This window comes from Ursus arctos, chromosome X (assembly GCF_023065955.2).
Source record: "Ursus arctos isolate Adak ecotype North America chromosome X, UrsArc2.0, whole genome shotgun sequence".
NCBI lineage: Eukaryota > Metazoa > Chordata > Mammalia > Carnivora > Ursidae > Ursus > Ursus arctos.
Window position 1 is genome coordinate 68,781,507 of NC_079873.1, and position 19,871 is coordinate 68,801,377.

General features: G+C 35.4%; 1 protein-coding gene across 4 annotated transcripts in view; it reads right to left on the minus strand.

The window, feature by feature from the left end:
* The window catches only part of CHM (CHM Rab escort protein), a 196,161-nt gene that overhangs the window by 88,252 nt on the left and 88,038 nt on the right, over positions 1–19,871 (minus strand). For all 4 annotated transcript variants that reach the window (XM_048213444.2, XM_048213445.2, XM_057312932.1 and 1 more), the window contains one exon: positions 18,717–18,942. In XM_048213444.2, coding sequence (XP_048069401.1) covers positions 18,717–18,942 — 226 coding nt within the window. The remainder of the gene's footprint in view (positions 1–18,716; positions 18,943–19,871) is intronic.

The window sequence follows — 19,871 nt, forward strand, 5'->3', positions numbered from 1 at the left end:
TGTTCTCTATACTATTCCTACATCCGGGAAAAAAATTCTTTAACTTTGATGGCTTGACCTCTGAAATATATACTCTCTTTACAGTCCTCACAGAAACCTTGTGATACTTTAAAATTTTTAAAATAAAAACAAATAAATGTTATCCTTTCCCATAACTTAATGTCCCTGATATATGAGCTATATATGAGTTAATTAACTCTTCTTACTCTTCCTCTCATGGGAAATTCAAGCTTTTCTCAAGTTATCTGTAGAAGGATTGGTTCTTCCTTTGTCAATAAGCTGTGTAAATATTGAAAAAGGCAAAAATGTGCTTATGACACTGGAAGCCATGGTAGGAAAAAAAGCAAGCTTTGGAATTTTCAAACTTAGAAAACAAATTTGTTTACAAAATGATATTTACCATATTGAGCAATCTGAAGGAATTCAGTTTTCTGGCATTAAAGTAGTTGACACTACGTACGAAGTAAGGATGGGATACTAGGTAAATAACATTACGGTCAAAGTAAAGATGAAGAACCTTACAAAAAGCCATTTTATTTTTATTTTTTAAGATTATTTTTATTTATTTGCAAGAGTGAGGACAAGCGAGAGTGAGAGCAGAGAGGGGGGTGGCAGGGAGGGGCAGAGGGAGAGGGAGAAGCAGAATCCCAGCTGAGCAGGGAGCTGGAGCAGGGCTGGATCCCAGGACCCTGGGATCATGACCTTAGCCGAAGACAGACGCTTAACCAACTGAGCTACCCAGGCGCCCCACAAAAGCCATTTTAAAACCAAACCAAAATGAAAGCAATTCTGGTAAAAATCATCTCGTCAATTTGATTTTTATGTTCTTCACACCTCCACACTGTCTAAATTTCTCAACATAAGCATGGATTATTTTGGTAAGCAGAAAAAGAAGAAAAATTATTTCTTTTCAAGAAAAAAATAAAGGTCAGCTTGCTACAACCTATAACTAGAGAGTGTACAGTACCAAGTTAGTTAAGAAAATAGCAAGAGTAAACAGAATCCTATGCTTAATACATGCACTGCTGAAAATATAGCTTTTTTTTTAATTACAAGTTTTTAAATTCTAGTTAACATATGGTAATATTGGTTTCAGGTGTAGAATTTAGTGATTCATCACTTAGCTACAACACCCAATGTTCATCACAACAAGTGCCCTCTGTAATACCCATCACTGATTTAGCCCATCCTCCACCCACCTCCCTCCATCAACCCTCAGTTTGTTCTCTCGAGTTGAGTCTCTTAAAAATACATAAAAACCGGGCACCTGAGTGGTTCAGTCAGTTATGCAAGAGTCTGCCTTCAGCTCAGGTCATGATTTCAGGGTCCTAGGATCGAGCCCCACATCAGGCTCTCTGCTCAGTGGAGAGTCTGCTTCTCCCTCCCTCTCCCCCCCAAATGAATAAAATCTTTAAAAAAATACATAAAAACCTAGAACCATAGAGAGTAAGAGCTCATATACCTTAGACACTATTTTTTCTTCCAAACAAGACATCTACAATTATGTTTTCCCAGGCACCTGGGTGGAACAGTTGGTTGAGATTCCAACTCTTGGTTTTGGCTCAGGCTGTGATCTCAGCATCATAAGATCAAGACCTGCATGGGGCTCCACACACTGCTTGGATATCTCTCCCTCCCCCCTCCCCCCTTGCACTCACTCTTTCTCTCAAATAAATAAATCTTTAAAATTAAAAAATTAAATTATGATTTCTTTTCCTTAAATCACAAAAAAACACAAAATAAGCCAACTTCCATTTAACAAGACTGATAAAAGCTATCACTCCTAGATGAATTCCAGATCTAGTATGAATTTCATGCTTAGTTTAATAACATAGTGGTTCTCAACCTTGGTGTTCTGTGAGATAGTGCTCCCTAAGTCTGTGGGAGAAAAAAAAAAAAGGCAATGTTACAGTGGGTCCTATGCAGAGCCTGCAGCCTCTCTTATCTATTCCAAAGCCTCTAAGAATGCTGGGTATATCCCTGGGAATGGGTCAAACATACAAATACATCCATCACGCATGCTGACACAGAAAAGGGCTGCAAACTACTGATTGTCTACATATGCTGTTCCTAACAAAAAACAAGAAGGCATCCTGTAACACAGAGAACCTCACAGCTGCTCAACTAGCTTCGGCTATGCTTTTGTGCTTTCCTGTCTTCGGTATTCTCCTTCTTGCTACCTTGCTTTTACTTTCCATAGACAAGTAGGGTGTTTTTCCCAGTTTCCACTGCAACATTTAACTACAGACTCCAGACAGACATAAGGAATTAAACTTACGTGAGTTTGCAAACTTAGCTTTGTATCCCTCGAGAAAACATGAGAGATTTTATCCATGATTTAACACCTTTCAAGAGGAAAAAAATGCAGAGAAGTTCAACTTTAATCTGCAAGGTTGACAGGCTAATTTCCTTAATCTCACTAATTATAGATCACATTTGAGTATATTTTAAAAGCCGTTCTGAATTGGTCAGGACAATTTTATTAGCGTCTTTCTGTGCCTAAGACCATCTCCATAGGAATGATCGACATAGAAACATTTAGAAGCATCAGAAACATTAACAGTAGAAACATAAAGAACTGAACATCAATAAGCATCAGTGTGTTTACTGCGGTCTTAAAAATACCAGTCCCAAAGTTTACATTCTAAAGAGAATTATTTTCTCCCCAGCAACTATTCAGAAATAAAGCAGTTCTTTTCTCACGTAAGTTTTGACATTGTTAGATATCTAATATAAAACAGAAACTGTATTGGAGATAAGTAGAATAGTATCATATGGCCAGAGTATTTAAGTTAAAATGTAGAAACGGATATCCAAGTTCTTCTTTTTTTTAAAGATTTTATTTATTTGAGAGAGCGAGAGAGGGAACACAAGCAAGGGGAGTGTGAGAGGGAGAAGCAGGCTTCCCACGGAGCAGGCAGCCTGATGCGGGGCTGGATCCCAGGACCTGGGGATCATGACCTGAGCCAAAGGCAGACGCTTAACGGCTGAGCCACCCAGGTGCCCTGATAACCAAGTTCTTCTGATTCATACTTGATTTATCTGTATCATACAGACAGTGCCTTAGTTTGCTGTTCTTAAGAGCCCATTTCAAGCATTAAAATATTCGTATCCTAGAAAGACACTCCATAGTGGTTTTTATTTCTACTTTAGGAGCACAATGAAAATTCATGCTTGTTTTCAACTGTATTTGTTTGTTGAAAGAAATACATCTAACCTCACAAAAGAAGGGACAAACGAGAAAGCTAATTCCAGGGAGGGGAACAGGTATACTGCACTAGATTTCAGACAGTAGCAGCTCTAATCTTGGTACATCCACCTCTGCAAGAAGACTACAGGCTGACAGTAAAGTTCTGATTTCAGAAACATCATGGAAGGTGGAAACACCACAGTCAGAAGTTTAGCTCTCAATTCATTAGGCATTTGGGAGCACTCTACCATACCAAACAATGTGAATTCATATATGCACAAGAAAATTAACACGGTCTGGAAATTATTTCACTTTATATAACAAAGGCTCATGCTGTGCTTATTTGTGCCAGGTATGATTCTACAAATAATTTCCTTAAAACTCATAACCACCCTAAGAGGTAGATACTATTGTTATTCCCTTTTTATAAGGGAGGAAACTGAAAAAAACAGAGGATTAAACCAGTAGGTAAGTGGCAGAGCCAGGATTCAAACAGAAAGTCTGGTTTAAGGGTCTCTACTCTTAACAACTATACTGTGCTACCTCTCAGGATACATTAAAACATAAAATTAGGATCAAGATTAATTGTTCATTCAATAAATGTAGTATTATTCAAAAGCTTAGAGTTAATTCCTCCTATTTTTAAATATACCTGAAGAATATGACTCTATGTATATAGGACCATGATTAAAGACTGTAGGTTCAAGAATGAGTATTTTCAAATTCTAATATAGTCAAAAGAAAAACAGCCACACTCTGAATTCCATTTCTCTTTTAAAAAACTCAGATTGAGGGGTAGGGAGGAGAGAGGGAAACAAACCATAAGAGAGTCTTAATGATAAAGAACAGAGGGTTGATGGAGGGAGGTGGGTGGGGGATGGGCTAGATGGGTAATGGGTATTAAAGAGGGCACTTGATGTGATGAGGACTGGGTGTTGTATGTAAGTGATGAGATCGCTGAATTCTACTTGTGAAAACATTATTGCACTGTATGTTAACTAAATTTTAAACAAAAATTAAAAAACTCCAGATGGGAAAGCAAAAGTTGAAAGATATGGCTGTTTATAAATACATGCGCATTCATATGAAATAATGTAGAGATACCAGTGTAAGTGGAAATTATAAATGACAGGTTTATGACTTTCAAACGTGCATGAATTAAAGACCGCAGGAGTCATTTACAAACAGCTGAAATCAGTTTGGCTTCTTGAGTAGGCTACATATACTTTCCTGTTTATGCTATTCATTTGTTTAGCAAACAGTTTACAGAGTACAAAGTAAAAACACTCAAATTATTATGAATCCTGACTTGGTGAGTTTAAAATCAGTGAGGTTTTACCACACGGAAATGGCATTTTTTTGGACAAAACTTTTATTCTATTTCATTATATCGGGTAAGTGAGAATCTACTGCCTAATTTGGGGAGAGGGGGTAAGTGACGGGAGAGGTTGAGGCATGAAGGGATAGAGAAATAAGGAAGAGCAATGGCTAAAAGCTGTATTAATTATTTCAGCTCCAACACGGAGTTCTTTTTTACAAATCATTTCTCTAACACATGAAAAAAAAAATAGTTTCTGTCCTGCAATATTTGATTTCATTCTATGGTAAGTTCTAATCCAATTTTTTTACCTAAGGATTTTATTAAACACCTACTATATGCCAACCAAAGTTCCAAGTAGTTCTACTGAAGCAGCTAACTACATATGAGTAAAATACATCAAACTCAATAGTAAGGGAAAAAATATGGCACACCCATTTTGTAAAAGGCTATGTACTAGAAACTACAGGAGACATAGAGAGGACTACATTTTATACAGCTAATATACCTATCAATAGACATACTATAAGGTAATTTAATTACAGAATTAAATTCTAAATACCCGATCTTGTTTGTATAAAATGAAGACTCTATAATATATATGTTTCAGTAATTACAAAAACATTAATTCCAAATACCAAGACTATGAAGTCATACAACTTTTATGTTATAATACCCTACTTGGTGTTGGACAATCTTCAATGCACTTTCCCTAACATCACATTTAAGTCTCACAGTAGCCCAGGGCAGGAGTTAGGATTAGATTTAATTACCATTTCCATTACACAGGTGAAACAATGGAGGCTCTGAGAATTTAAATGACATGTTCAAGTTCATGCAAATAATAAGAGAGCTAGAATCAGAATCTGAGACTGATATTTTTTAACATATGGAAAACCTTATAACTTTCATGAAACAAGACAAGGAATTTTATAAAAAGTTTTTTGAGTATTCCCTACTAAAGTAGAAAGCAAATTGATGAAAAAGTTGCAAATGAACAGCTTCATTAAAATTCTATGCAATCACGCTAACTGGATCACTTTGGAATAAAAAACAACTTAAATGGAATAGTAGAGAACACATGGAAATCCAGCTACCTAACATAGACTTACACTTGCAAACAAGTAAAGCCTTAGATCTTTGTAATTTGGCTGCCTTCAGGGTTGTTTTTTTGAATTGGCTTGAAAACAGACACACTTCACATACTATTTCTATTACACTTGCACAAAAGTACATAGGTTCCAAAGAGACAGTTCAAGAATTGTTTTGAATGATCCTTAAAAAGTTAGTCTATGCAATAACACAGTGTTACCTTTCAATTTAACCAAACTAAAATCTCAGCTCCAAACACTGGACTTAAAATTCAATTATCATTCTTGCCCTATATGAAGTCAACCACCTTTCACTCTACTACAAGTTATTAGAATTATTTTAAGATCTGGAGTAGTATGCACTATGTAACCTGGGGAGAAAACAACTGGGTGAGTTTTTGTATCTATGTGTGAGGATAATCTAGTATCTGAATTTTTAGCATTGAAGGATGCTATTATTAAAATAAAAACTCGGGGCGCCTGGGTGGCACAGCGGTTAAGCGTCTGCCTTCGGCTCAGGGCGTGATCCCGGCGTTGTGGGATTGAGCCCCACATCAGGCTCCTCCGTTATGAGCCTGCTTCCTCCTCTCCCACTCCCCCTGCTTGTGTTCCCTCTCTCGTTGGCTGTCTCTATCTCTGTCGAATAAATAAATAAATAAATCTTTAAAAAAAATAAAATAAAATAAAAACTCAAATTACGTTATTTGAGGAGCCAATATAATTCAAATATATTCACTAGTCATAATCAATGCTCCAGCACCACACACTTAAATATATATGTTTTAATAAGAAGTTACTCCCAAATTAAAAGTCTTTTCCTGTCACAACCTGAGGAATAATGCAGGCAAGGACACAAAAACATTCCGTTGCTTTATTAATGACAATGCTCAATGATCCGTGAATAACCTGGGAAAAAATGAAGATTATTGAGTTACTTTACCAATCTATCCATCCATCACCAGAGAACAGGTTTCAGAATGATGGATTATCTCACCACCCTGCTGTTTATCCCACATAATACTCTCTCCTCAAGGGAAAAACAAACAAATGATCATACAAACATAATCATGCTTACCCTCTATACCCTCTATACCTTATGTATCATTTCTATGCCAATATTATTAACTAGAAGGCTGTCTTTAAAATTGTATGCAAAAGATTCTATTTTTTACCCTCCGGGATTCTACAATTTATAAAAATTCTATTCAAACAACAGCCCTCCAACTTTTGGGAGACAACCTTTTGGTTAACCTATTCAACACTGCTCTTCAAATTTAATAAGGTCAGGTCTCAATTAAGATAGTGCATCTCAGTGGTTCTTAACCTTCTCGGGAGGTGACAGACTCCCTTGATATAATGATAAAACTATGAACCCCCTTCCTAGAAAAATGAAGCCATGTATATCACACAATTTGGCATGCAACTTCAGAGTATTCATCCCAAAACCCAGATCACTGATTCCAGGTATTGGATGCCAGGTTAAGGACTCTGAATTTGAAGAACTTCTCTTACTACACCCAGCTTTCCAATGCTATTTTAAGCTGTCAGATACATGTTTCTAAAAGGATGGCTGTAAGTCTGTTTACGCTATAACTGAAGATGGCCAAATAAAAAAATTTCTACATATGAAGTTATATTTTTTATATAATACAGACATAATTTTAATTTTAGCATGGTAATACCAACTACAGGAAAATGTTTGAATGAACTATGGTATATACATCCAAATACCAGAGAACTTCTCAGCCATTAAAATTTTTTAAGTATGCATGTATAGACACATTTATACATACATGCCTGTATAAGCATGGAAAAGATGTGAAGATATGCAACTGAACAATGTTAACTCAAGGGGTGGAATTTGAGGGTGGGTCAACTATACCAATTCAATATACACTGAATTGGACTAACCCATTATTTCTCAAACAGGGACTGGTTTGCCCTAAGGGGATATTTGGCAATGTCTGGAGACATTCTTGTCTGTCACGAGTAGGTAGGTGGGTGAGGGTAGTGACATCTAGTGCATAGAGGCCAGGGATGTGCCAAACATCCTATTATGTACAGGACACCCCATCCCCCAACACGGCAAAGAATTAACCTGCCAAAAATGTCAAGTATCCTGTCAAAAATGAGACTGAGAAATTCTGGCCTAAACCAAAAGCCTCAAAACAGTTATGTATCTCACATAATCAGGCCATGTTCAATGATAGGTGGGATCATATCACTCACTGATGGTACTTGGCTCAGAGTAGAACCCAATCTTCTTGCTCTTTTCTGGAAATGGACAGGTTAACCAACCAGTCTCAGATTCCTGTAACTCCATCAAAGTATCATCTTGTGTGCCTTGATTAAATTAATCTCATATCTCTTCAGATTTTTCTGATCATTTCTGAGTACTGATGTCATTCATACCTACATTACACACTCTGGAACCTGATGAAATATATTTTGTTATTTTGTAATTGGTCCATAAGTGTGCATTTTCTTTCCTCAACTAGAATAAACACTCTTGAAATTAACATCAAAGTCTACATTGTATTCTTTTTCATATACATCTACTATACCTAGGCGAGCACTAGGCAGGGAATGGATGCTTTAAAAAATAGATGTTGAATTAAATGGAAAGAAATGAAAATAATCAAGTTCACAATAAATGACACAGATGCTTCTTCACAACTTTTCTGTCACTCTAAATCCTTTTCTTCTTCTTGATCAAAATTGGGCCCAGAGAGCAATTACCCTGGTTACTTACTCTTCAGCTGTGTTCCCTAGACAACCAGCAACACTTGGAAACTTATTAGAAATGCAAATTTCCAGGCTTCACAGCAGATCTAAAAGTCAGAAACTCTGGGAATGGGGCCCAGTAATGGTGTTAAATTCTAACATAGGTGAAGGCTTGAAAACACTGCTCTACTACTTCTTTGACACACAATTTTTTGCAGCAATTCATAAATACTTACTACTCATTAATTTATCCATCAAATACTTAATTACTAATGTACACCAAGCAGTGCATTGAGGCAATCTTGTAATATCTCCTAACATCAGTTTTTAAAAAAAATATTATTATATTTGGCAGATAAAAGACTACTGACTGATTAAACTGGGGTCACAAAACCTGCCACCTATTTTGTAAATAAAGTTTTTGGAGCACAGCTGTGTCCATCCTTTTACACATTGTCTATGACTGCAAACAGTTTCAATGGAGATCACATGTCTTACAAAGCCAAAACTATTTACTATCTGACCCGTTACAGAAAAAAAATTTGTTGACCCACTATATTAGAATACTAAATCCCACTATATTAGAATACTAAATCTGGCTCAGTCCCCAATTCAGCCTCATACTTACCCTGACGGTATTCTACAACAACAGCAGCAACAGCAATAATTTTAATAATCATATTAAGAGTAATAGTAATAACAGCTAACACTTATGTTGTACACTAAGGCAATCAACATTTTAACCACTTTCTAGATATTAATTCATTGTCATCCTTACAATCTATGAGGTAGACGCTATTATCATCCCCAAGAAAAATGAGGAAACTGGAACACAGAGAGGTTAAATAACTGGCCCAAGAACACACAGCTAGTAAATGGTAGAATGAGGATTTAACCCCCATTGGTCTGGCTCTAAAACATACCCTCTTTTCATTATACTATACTTAACCACTACTTCTTCACAACACTAGAGCATAAATACCTGCTCTCATCTATCCCAAGAGGTTCCTGTAAATTACAGTTCCAACAGCAACATTTTCCAAGTTTCCCCATCCCTCTCCTGTCTTTATACCCTAGAAGCACCTTTATTATAAAAATTCTTTAGGACCTCTTCTTTTCATAAGCTCTTAAGGAATGATTATCTGAGTAAAAAATAATGTTTTCTTTTATTGAAAATTCATAACAATAGTTCTCAATCCTTGTTTCTGGGTCATGGATGACTGAAAATCTGATGAAACTATGAATTCCTTTCATAAAGACACACATATAACACTTTGTATATAAAGTCCAAGGACCCATGGACCCTAGGTTAAGAACCTTTGGCATAGCGTATCTCAGCACAGCTCTACTCAGCTGCAGTGTTGCAAAAACAACAGTGTGTAGTGATCCGCAATGAAAATATTTCTTACTTAACCGTAAGATTTATGCACACAACGTTCATTTAATTAATGTTTCTGTTGCATTCACTTTGGCAATTTTTTAACATTTAATTTCAAATATTTAAGGCTCAATTCAATAATCAAGCTTTACACATACAAACAATTTGTACTGGTCAAATCTACCAATTGATATAGGTCATTTCCACACCTACATTTTTAGCTGTATCATGGAGTTCTACCTAGGACACTGAGGCGGGGTGGAGGGGAGGGCAGGGAACCAATGGGGTTGGGACCATGAAACATAGGAATGATAGCTAGCCTCCAACACGTGTAAAATCTAACTGCTCCTGGCCTCATCTGCATTAGCGTTTATCAAATGCACACAAATTATAGGGGTGAAGGAGACACTTATTTGCTCATGATCTGTTTTTCCTTTTACCTTTAAAGAATTCCTTCATTCATCTAAACTGGTATTTCCTACTGGGCAGAGAATTGGAAGATGTCTCTAAGAATACTCTAAGAATGGCCCTTATTCTCACCAGCTTTTTTGGGGAGAGTAACTATGTATTGACAGTAAGAAAAGAAAACATAGCAAATTACAAATTGTTAAAAGCTGACAAATACCACAAATGTTTTTTTAAAGTCCTCCAAAATAACAATATTTTCATTATCTCCTTTTAATTTTTTCAGAAAAAATGTTTAAAAATTGTGCGGCACCTGGGTGGCTTAGTTGGTTAAGCGTCCGACTTGATTTCAGCTCAGGTCATGATCTCAGGGTCGTGGGATTGAGTCCTGTGTTGGGCTCAATGCTCAGTGTGGAGTCTGCTTGTCCCTCTCCCTCTCCTCCTCCCCCGATCATTCTCTCTTTCTCAAATAAATAAAATCTTTAAAAAAAATTGTATAAGATTGTGTAAGAGGTAAGTCATGAAGAATGCATACCAGGAAGTCTGGTTTCTAGCTTCAGCCTCTTTTTATCTTTCCTCATTTATAAAATTAGACCAGTCAAAACAATATGAAAGCATTCTTTCAATTCTATTTTTTTTGTTATATTACTACCAGAATAGTAGGGAGAATTTTACAAGAAAGAGACTAAAGAGAATGCTGTTAAAGGGAAATAATAATGTACTGTTAAAGTATCTAGATCTATAATTTAACCCATACTTATGTGGGTGGAAGGGCAAGAACACTGTGGACAGACTTTAAGAAGCCATCTCAATTTTGCTCTGACTTCACATGCAACTGAATATATAAACTCATAAAATTTTCCATTGGTATAATCTTTGGCCAATTTTAACATTTCGCTTGGTTTTCCAATTGATTCATCCAGGTTAATCTCTCTTAGATTTCTGAAAATTCCCTGAATAAAAGGGGGTTGGTTATTAGAGAATAAAATAGGTAGGTTACTTTGGTCTGAGAGATATTTTCTATGGAGCTCTCCAAATATAACAATAAAGCAGAAGAAAAAGATAAAACAATAGAAGATACCTTACAATTTATATTAAAAAACAAATTCCATGATTATAACAAAACCAGAGTAGCACCTATGTGGCCCCTTGTAGGCATCATTATTTAAGCCATTACTGAATGAATGTATCAAGTGGGAGATTCCCTTTCCTGTCTTTCCATGCTGTTTCTATAACCTTGAGTAAGTTACTTACATATTTTGGACTTTTGGTGTTCTCTCATTCTTTTTTTAAAAGCTATAAGTTAGAGATAAACTCATGGTCCAAAATTTCCTGAGACAGATCTCCCATTTGTTCAATTTTCCACATCAATACTCAGAAAAATGTCATTTGAGTACGAAACACCTAGTAAGAAGTATCTGGTGGTGGGGCGCCTGGGTGGCACAGCGGTTAAGCGTCTGCCTTCGGCTCAGGGCGTGATCCTGGCGTTCTGGGATCGAGCCCCACATCAGGCTCCTCCGCTATGAGCCTGCTTCTTCCTCCCCCACTCCCCCTGCTTGTGTTCCCTCTCTCGCTGGCTGTCTCTATCTCTGTCGAATAAATAAATAAAATAAAATCTTTAAAAAAAAAAGTATCTGGTGGTGATTCTACATGTGTGTGCATGCACAATATTTATATTACATGTTAAAAATTAAAAAAAAACACCCCACATCCTTTATGTTTTAAGAATCCTACTACATTAAAGGAAAAAAGGAAATAAAATCTAGACCACAGAAGAATGGAAGACTGAATTACCCAGTAAATTACCAGTTAAATATACTCTTTTTATAAAAATCACGTAACAACCCCTGGGCAGTCTAAGTCTACTTATAAAAAAAGTGTCAAGTTTGAACTCACTGGTACTGCTCCATTTCACAGGTTATGACACATATGCGAAATCTATTCTGAACTACAAAGTAGTTTTAAAGGCTACTATGTTACCAACCACACAGGTAACAGAAATAAATTAGTCAGGGCTTAAAAATGACTTCTGTTTGTAAGATGTATTTTGAGAGTCTAAAAACCTATATACTGTACACATATTCTGTTCAGCATACCAGAAAAAATATTAACCATCAAATATATGGTAGGGAAAATTCCACGGCTTTCTAGACTAGAAAAATATATAGGTTTCAATGACTTTTCTTCCAAAATGGTCCAATTTATGACATATTAATGGGTGGCAAGTAGTACAATAAGTAAGCTTCGTATTTTTTACTTAAAAAAAAATCTACCAGGGCGCCTGGGTGGTTAAGTCGGTTAAGTCTGACTCTTGATTTTGGCTCAGGTGATGATCTCAGGGTCCTGGAATGGAGCCCAGCGTCAGGCTGCCTGCTGAGTGGAGTCTGCTTGTCTCTCTCTCCCGCTGCCCCTCTCCTGCTCACTCACTTGCGCGCGCGCACGCTCTCTCTCTCTCTTAAATAAATAAACTTTTAAAAAAATCTACCTATTTAAATGGATAAAAACCTCAAAGGGTGTTTATTCATCAAAGTTATCTTTAGTAGTTAAAATGTTATACTGTTTATGCAGAATTCATTTAGAATGCAAGGATATGACTTACAAATGTCTTTGAATCCTCACATAAATATGCATGCGTGCCATTTATAACAGTAGCCTTGATGAGTACCCACTGCAACTGGATGAGAAATGCTTAGGCTTACAATAAAACAGAACACAGAATGGTGGTTAGAAATCACAGGACAGGGGACACCTAATTCTGATAACCTGGTGACAAAAAGTGTAGGCTAGATGTATAGATGGTAGTAGTGTTATTACTTTAGGATATAAACAAAACAACATTTATATGAAATTATAAACTACGATGCAGGGAATCAAATATAAAGTTAATATCTCTAGGCTAATGCATTTTTATTATAATTCACATACATATATGTATGTGTGTAAGTGTGTATATATTTTATACACCTTACAGACCTCAGATTTACTTTAATTACCAAAGAACCACCCAAAAGTTTAATATACTACTTCAAAAACAATGGAAAAAAGGTTTTTTTAATTTTGTTTTTAATTAACTATCAATATGTATATACATTTAATTATAAAATTCCCTGAAAGTATCAGTTCAAATTGCAGAGACTGAGATATAATTTTTATAATAAACATTAAATCTGCATCATATACAAAATTCTGAGATATGCTCTGCAGAGGATAAAAATATATAGAAGGCTGATAAAATCTCAGCCTTAAAGTGGGTACAGGACCGCCTGGGGGCTCAGTGGGTTAAGCTTCCGACTCTTGATTTTGGCTCAGGTCATAACCTCAGGGCTGTGTGATCAAGCCCCGGCTCTGGGCTCAATGCGGAGTCCGCTTCTCTGCTTCTCTCCCCCTCTCCCTTAGCCCCTTCCCCTGCTCATAGGCACATGAGCCAGCGCGCACGTAAGTACTCTCCCACTCTCTCTAAAATAAATAAATCTTAAAAAAAGAGAGAGAGAACAATCATTTTCGGGGAAAAGGTCTTCTTTATCTAGGATTCAACACATACAAGGTCTCATTTTGAAATCTATCATTATAGGACAAACAAAACTTTTCAGTGTCTTTTCCCTTAAAAACAACAAATAAACAAACACCAAGTAGTATTTACAAGATGTAAATATGATCTGAATTAGGAAAGGAAATACAGGAATTTAGTGGAAAAATAGGAACGAGGTTAAAAATTCCATTTTCAAAAAATGGTAAGGAAACCAGCAAGCTTCTGCTCATTCCGCAGTGATCTGTCCATTCTGTCCCTATTCCTTACCTAAAAGAATTAAATTAATTAATTACTTTCAAATTTATAACATCCTCACCTCCGCATGGTTAAGAAATGTGGACTGGAGAATATCTACTTCCAGCAGTATATTGGACTGGATACTGTGAAGGGACCTCTTGTTTCTACCAAAAAAACGACTCTTTACATTAAGCATAACTTCTATTGCACTGCTGAGTTTGAAAGAAATAAATGTCCACAAGAAACCCTCAACCCCAAATACACACACATAGTACAAACAAACCCTGAGCTAAATTCAAAGCTTCAAGAAAAAAAGAACCACTGCAATTAAAAAAAAAAAAAAAAAAGCAAGTCTTGGGGCACCTCGGTGGCTCAGTCAGCTAAGCATCTGCCTTCAGCTCAGGTCATGATCTCAGGGTCGGGCTCTCTGCTCAGTGGGAGCCTGCTTCTCCCTCCCTGCCACTCCCCCTGCTTGTACTCTCTCTGTCAAATACATAAATAAAGTCTTTATATAAAAAAAAGCAAGTCTTAATTCTAACCATAAGTAACTCTTTCCAAGATACATGAACCATGTTTTTAAACAGTCATGTTACTATGAGATGCATTTTTTAAGTTTTTATTTAAATTCCAGTTAGTTAACATACAATGTAATTTTACTTCTCAGGTATACAATATAGCGATTCAACACTTCCATACTAGGTGCTTATCACAAGTGCACTCCTTAATCACTTTTTTTATTTAATAATATTTTTTTATTATGTTAGTCACCATACAGTACATCCCCAGTTTTTGATGTAAAGTTCCGTGATTCATTAGTTGCGTATAATACCCAGTGCACCATGCAATACGTGCCCTCCTTAATACCCATCACAAGCCTATCCTTAATCGCTTTTTAACCCATTACCCCACGCAGCTCCAGTCTAGTAACTACTGGTTTGTTCTAAGAGATGCATTTCCAATAAAGTTTTACTAAAAGTCAAAATCTTGTTGCTCGTATTACTCACTGTGGGAGCTGTACCTGGGGCTCCTTTAATAAGAAACGATCCCCTTATTACACACAACTGATGAATTAGTGAACACTACATCTGAAACTAATGATGTACTATATGTTGGCTAACTGAATTTAAATTAAAAAAAAAGAAAGGATCCCCTGAAAGGAGCTGAAATGGTCCCAAATCTTAGTGCCTTCTGGCTAAAGCAAACATAAATAATCCTTGAAGGAAAGCATCCTTAATTTGGGTCCCCAGATTTCCAAAGATTAAAATCAATCAAATATAAACTCTCAAAGATAAGCATGGCACAAGAAACTAAACCAATAACATGAATCAACAGAAACAATGGCAGAATGTAAGATACATTGAACAAAATGAACAAGCAAATGAGAATATCAAATAACAAGAAAGATTTGGGGAAAGGAGCAGAGCTTCTACAAATGAAAGATTACAATATTAAAGTGAAAAAAAAAAGAGAGGATTGATCAGAGACAAGTACAGAGAATTAATAAACTGGAAAAGAGATCTCAATAAAATACCCAGAATATAGCCAGAATGACAAGGAGATAGGAAGTATGAAAGAGAGATTAAGAAATAGGGATGAGAGAATGAGAAATTCTAAAACATTTCTATTTAGAGTTCCAAAAAGGTGAGAAGAGATACAATGGAGGAAAACCAGTATTTGCAAAGATATTGGCTGATAATTTTCCAAAATGATAAATGACAATTTACAGATAGAGGAAATACACTGAAGTTCTTTGAACCACAGGAATTGTAGGTCAAAATGGTTTAATATTGTTAATTACACATAGTTTAACCTATACCAAGCTAGATAAAGACAAAGAAACACCTAAATACACTGTAGTGAAAATGCAGAACATCAAAAACAATCTTAAAAACAACCTAAGAGAAAAGAAATATGATTTATAAAGAAATTACAATTAGGCTGATATCAATTTTTCAACAGCAAAAAAGGAATCCAAATGACAGTGGAATAAAATTTTGAAGTACTAAGAAAAAAGCATTGCCAACCTAGAAGTGTTTACGTCACAAATCTTCACTCAAGACAAAAAGACAAAAAAACAGTTACGTTCATATACACACAAACTAGGCATTTGCTGCCAACAGATGTAAACTAAGGAACTTTTAAAATTAGATACTTCAGAAGGAAGGAACAGACTCCTATTAACAAAATTCATCCTGCTTGGTAAAAGACAGAGACTGTCAGATGGGATTAAGAATATGCAGTAATTTGGCTATTCAGAGCCCCAAATATAGACTCAAGAAAAGCTGAAAAAAAGAGATGGAGAAAGATATAACAGGCAAATACTAATAAGTTGTAGTAGCTATTTGAATATCAGACAAAGCAGACTTTAAGAAAAAAAATGCATTATTAGGGATGGAGAAAGTCAGCAAATAATGTAAAATATTAAATTCATCAGGAAGTTTAAACAGTTATAAATTTAATGATCTTAATAAATAGCCTCAAAATAAATATAAGGTAAAAATTGAGAGAACTACAGGGAGAAACTGACAAATCAAACATCATAATGGGAGATTTCAAAATACTTTATTACTGGCAGATCAAAGAAAAAAAACCTCAGTAACATCTGCAAATTACCAAAAAAAAAAAAAATTGCAAATTACAACTCGAAGCCTGCCTTATTAGACTCCAAGACCAATAATTAGAGATCCCTGTGCCCAAGAACTAAGCACATTCTTCTTGAACACAAATGGAAAAATTACAAAAACTGATGACATACTAAGTCATAAAATAAAGTTCAAAGTATTAATACCATAAAAACACATTTTCCATAGCAGCAATGTCCACAATAGCCACACTGGAAGAAGTGGAGATGTCCTTCAATACAATATAATAATAATATAAGAAATAGGGCAGATAACAATAAAGGAAGGGAGGGAAAACTGAATGGGAAGAAATCAGAGAGGGAGACAAACCATGAGAGACTCCTGACTCTGGGAAACAAACAGAGTTGCAGATAGGGAGGAGGGTGGGGGGATGGAGTAACTGGGTGATGCGCATTAAAGGAGGGCATGTGATGAGCACTGGATGTTATACGCAACTAATGAATCACTGAACATTATATCAAAAACTAATGATGTACACTATGTTGGCTGACTGAATTTAAATTAAAAAAAACATATTTTCCAGACATAATTTAATTTTCTGCAATGAAATTAGATGGTAAGAAGAATCAACCAAATCAGCTATTTTAAAACCTCTCATAATGGGCCACCTGGGTGGCTGTCAGTTAAGTCACTGCCTTCGGCTCAGGTCATGATCCCAGACTCCAGGGATTGAGCCCTACATCAGGCTCCCTGCTCAGCAGGGAGTCTGCTTCTCCCTCTCCCACTCCCCCTATTTGTGCTTGCTCTCTGTTGATTTATTAAATAAATAAATCCTTAAAAAAAATAAAATAAAACCTCTCATAACAATTCATAGGTCAATGAAAAAATCGTAAGGGAAATTAAGATATTTAGGACTAAAAGAAAATGAAAATAATATATAATAACTGTGAAGAATCAAAACAGGAGTTGGCACTTTATTATATTAAATGCTTATATTAGAAAATTTTAAAAAGATATAAATTTAACAGTGGGTTTCATCCTAAGAATTGGCAAGGACAGAAAAGGGGAGGGATGAGCTGAACAAAACCCAAAGAAAGCAAAATAAAGGAAAAGAACTAGGAACACAAAGCTATAATAGAATCAAAAAGCCAAAAGTTGATTCTTTGAAAACATAATAGAGAGACTGTGAAACTTGCTCAAGGTTACGTGGCCAATGAATGGAGAAGCCAGGATTTAAATTTGGTAGTCTGTCTCCATAGTCCAGGTTTTTAACTAATATGCTCCACCACCCTAAAAGTGCTAAGTATAAAGAGAAAAGACTGTTATGTCTGACTACATTAATCTTAATGACCTCCATGCATCATGAATACCCTAAAGCGAGACATATGCAACACATACAACTAAGAAAAGATTAGTATTCACAATAAAAACTCCTACAAATCAGTAAGAAAAATACAATAACCCAATAGACAAATGGGGAAAACACAGGAACATGCATGTCCCCAAAGGGAAAACACGAATATCCAATAACTACATGAGAAGATGCTCCACCTCATAAGTAATCTCGGAAATGCAAAATAAAAGTATAATGCAAGGATATTTTATGCGAGTTAGATTGACAAAAATGTAAAAATCTAATAACAAATGTTGGCAAAGATGAAGACCTACGGAAATTCTTATATACTACTACGGGCTGTAAACTGGTATAATGCTCTGGAGAAAAACTTGGGTACTATCTTGTATGAACATTCATATACCCCATGACTTGGAAATTCCACTCCTAGATATGTATCCTAGAGAAACTCTTGAACATGTATATTCTGATACATACACAAGGACGTTAGTAACAGCAAAAAACAAAACAAAAAACCAAAAACCAAAAACAAAACAAAAACCTGGAAACATCTTGTGCCTCCAAAAGAAAAGTGGAAAAATAAATTGTGGTATATTCATATTGGAATACTACATGGCAATGAAAAGAACTATAATTATGCAAAACAAGGATGATGCTTTGAAACATAATATTGAGGGAAATAAGGAATTTACAGTAGGGTTCTATTTTATGAAATTCAAACACAGGCCAAACTGAATATATCATTTAGAAGGTAGGTAGGCAAATACATAGATTTATAAAAGAGTAGAACAACAAAGTATGCTTGCATATACTAAATCTTGAATAAATCTCATTTTTGTCTTTTTAATTTTCACCTGTTATTTAAGTATTACCTTAAGAAGAAACAAGAGAACCAATGCCAGTCTTACCTGCAGAAACACTGAGGAAGTTCTCCTTGGCCATATAAAGGAAACAAAAACGGAGTGTTGCCATACCGCCCAAGACAGTGAAGAAAGTTTTTGGTAGCTTTGAGACCATCTACGGTATTGCTGGCTGTCTCTGATGTCATTGCAATTGAATGCAGAACGAAGTACTGGAGGTTGGGGGTTAATTTTTGAGTTTTTAAATACTCAGAAAATGTAATCTCCTCATAGGCTATGTAAAGATAAAAATTTATGTTAAAATCAGAACCAAACTTCAATTTAAAAACACTGCACAGAAGAGATCAAGCCTGTTCAAGACACTTGGCAAAGGATCCAGATGGTAAATATTACATTTTGGACAGAGACCACAGATTTTAGGGGGGAAAAAAAGAAACTAAAAACAATCTCACTATCTTAATTGAATTAATGGCACAATTTCTAAGCTTTAAATGATGAAACTTTATTTAGTATTTTACAGACTTAAAAACTAGAAAAACATTAAATAATTCATTAACCATCACAACAGGTTTCCATAATTGGCAATAATTTACTTTATTATCATTACAACTGCAAAATAATGTCAATAATTACACTTTGAAATATTAAATATGACAAATGGCAATTTCTGGTGAAAACAATGATAGAGTGATACTTAATTTTTTTTAATGTACACTTCTTACTAAAACTAAGAACAATAAACTATGACTAAAAAGTAATGAAGTTAATTTCTGTGTGGCTAATGGAATCAGTCTTACTGCCTTATATCACACCTCAAAACAAGGGACCCCCTAAAAACTACTCATTTAAAGAACAGAAAAAAATGTAACTGGACTGTTAGTGGCAGGAAATACAATTCCATGACTAAAGAAAAAACATATATAAATTATAAAAAAAACCACTGAGAGAACAGAATTTTACACCACGGTGAAGAACGATTTGGCAGTTCTAAATGGACATGAAGCTTTTAAGAGCAAGAGCTTGACTTTCAATATTACATCAAGTAAAAAAAAATTGCTATATTTCTCATTGTAACTTAATAAATGAAACATCAATAGAATATTCCTATTTTAGTTAATGTTTCCAGCCCAATGCACTTAAAAAGTATAAAGCTCTGATACTAAACTGAGATACTCAATTTTCAACAAACTCTGAAGTAACTGT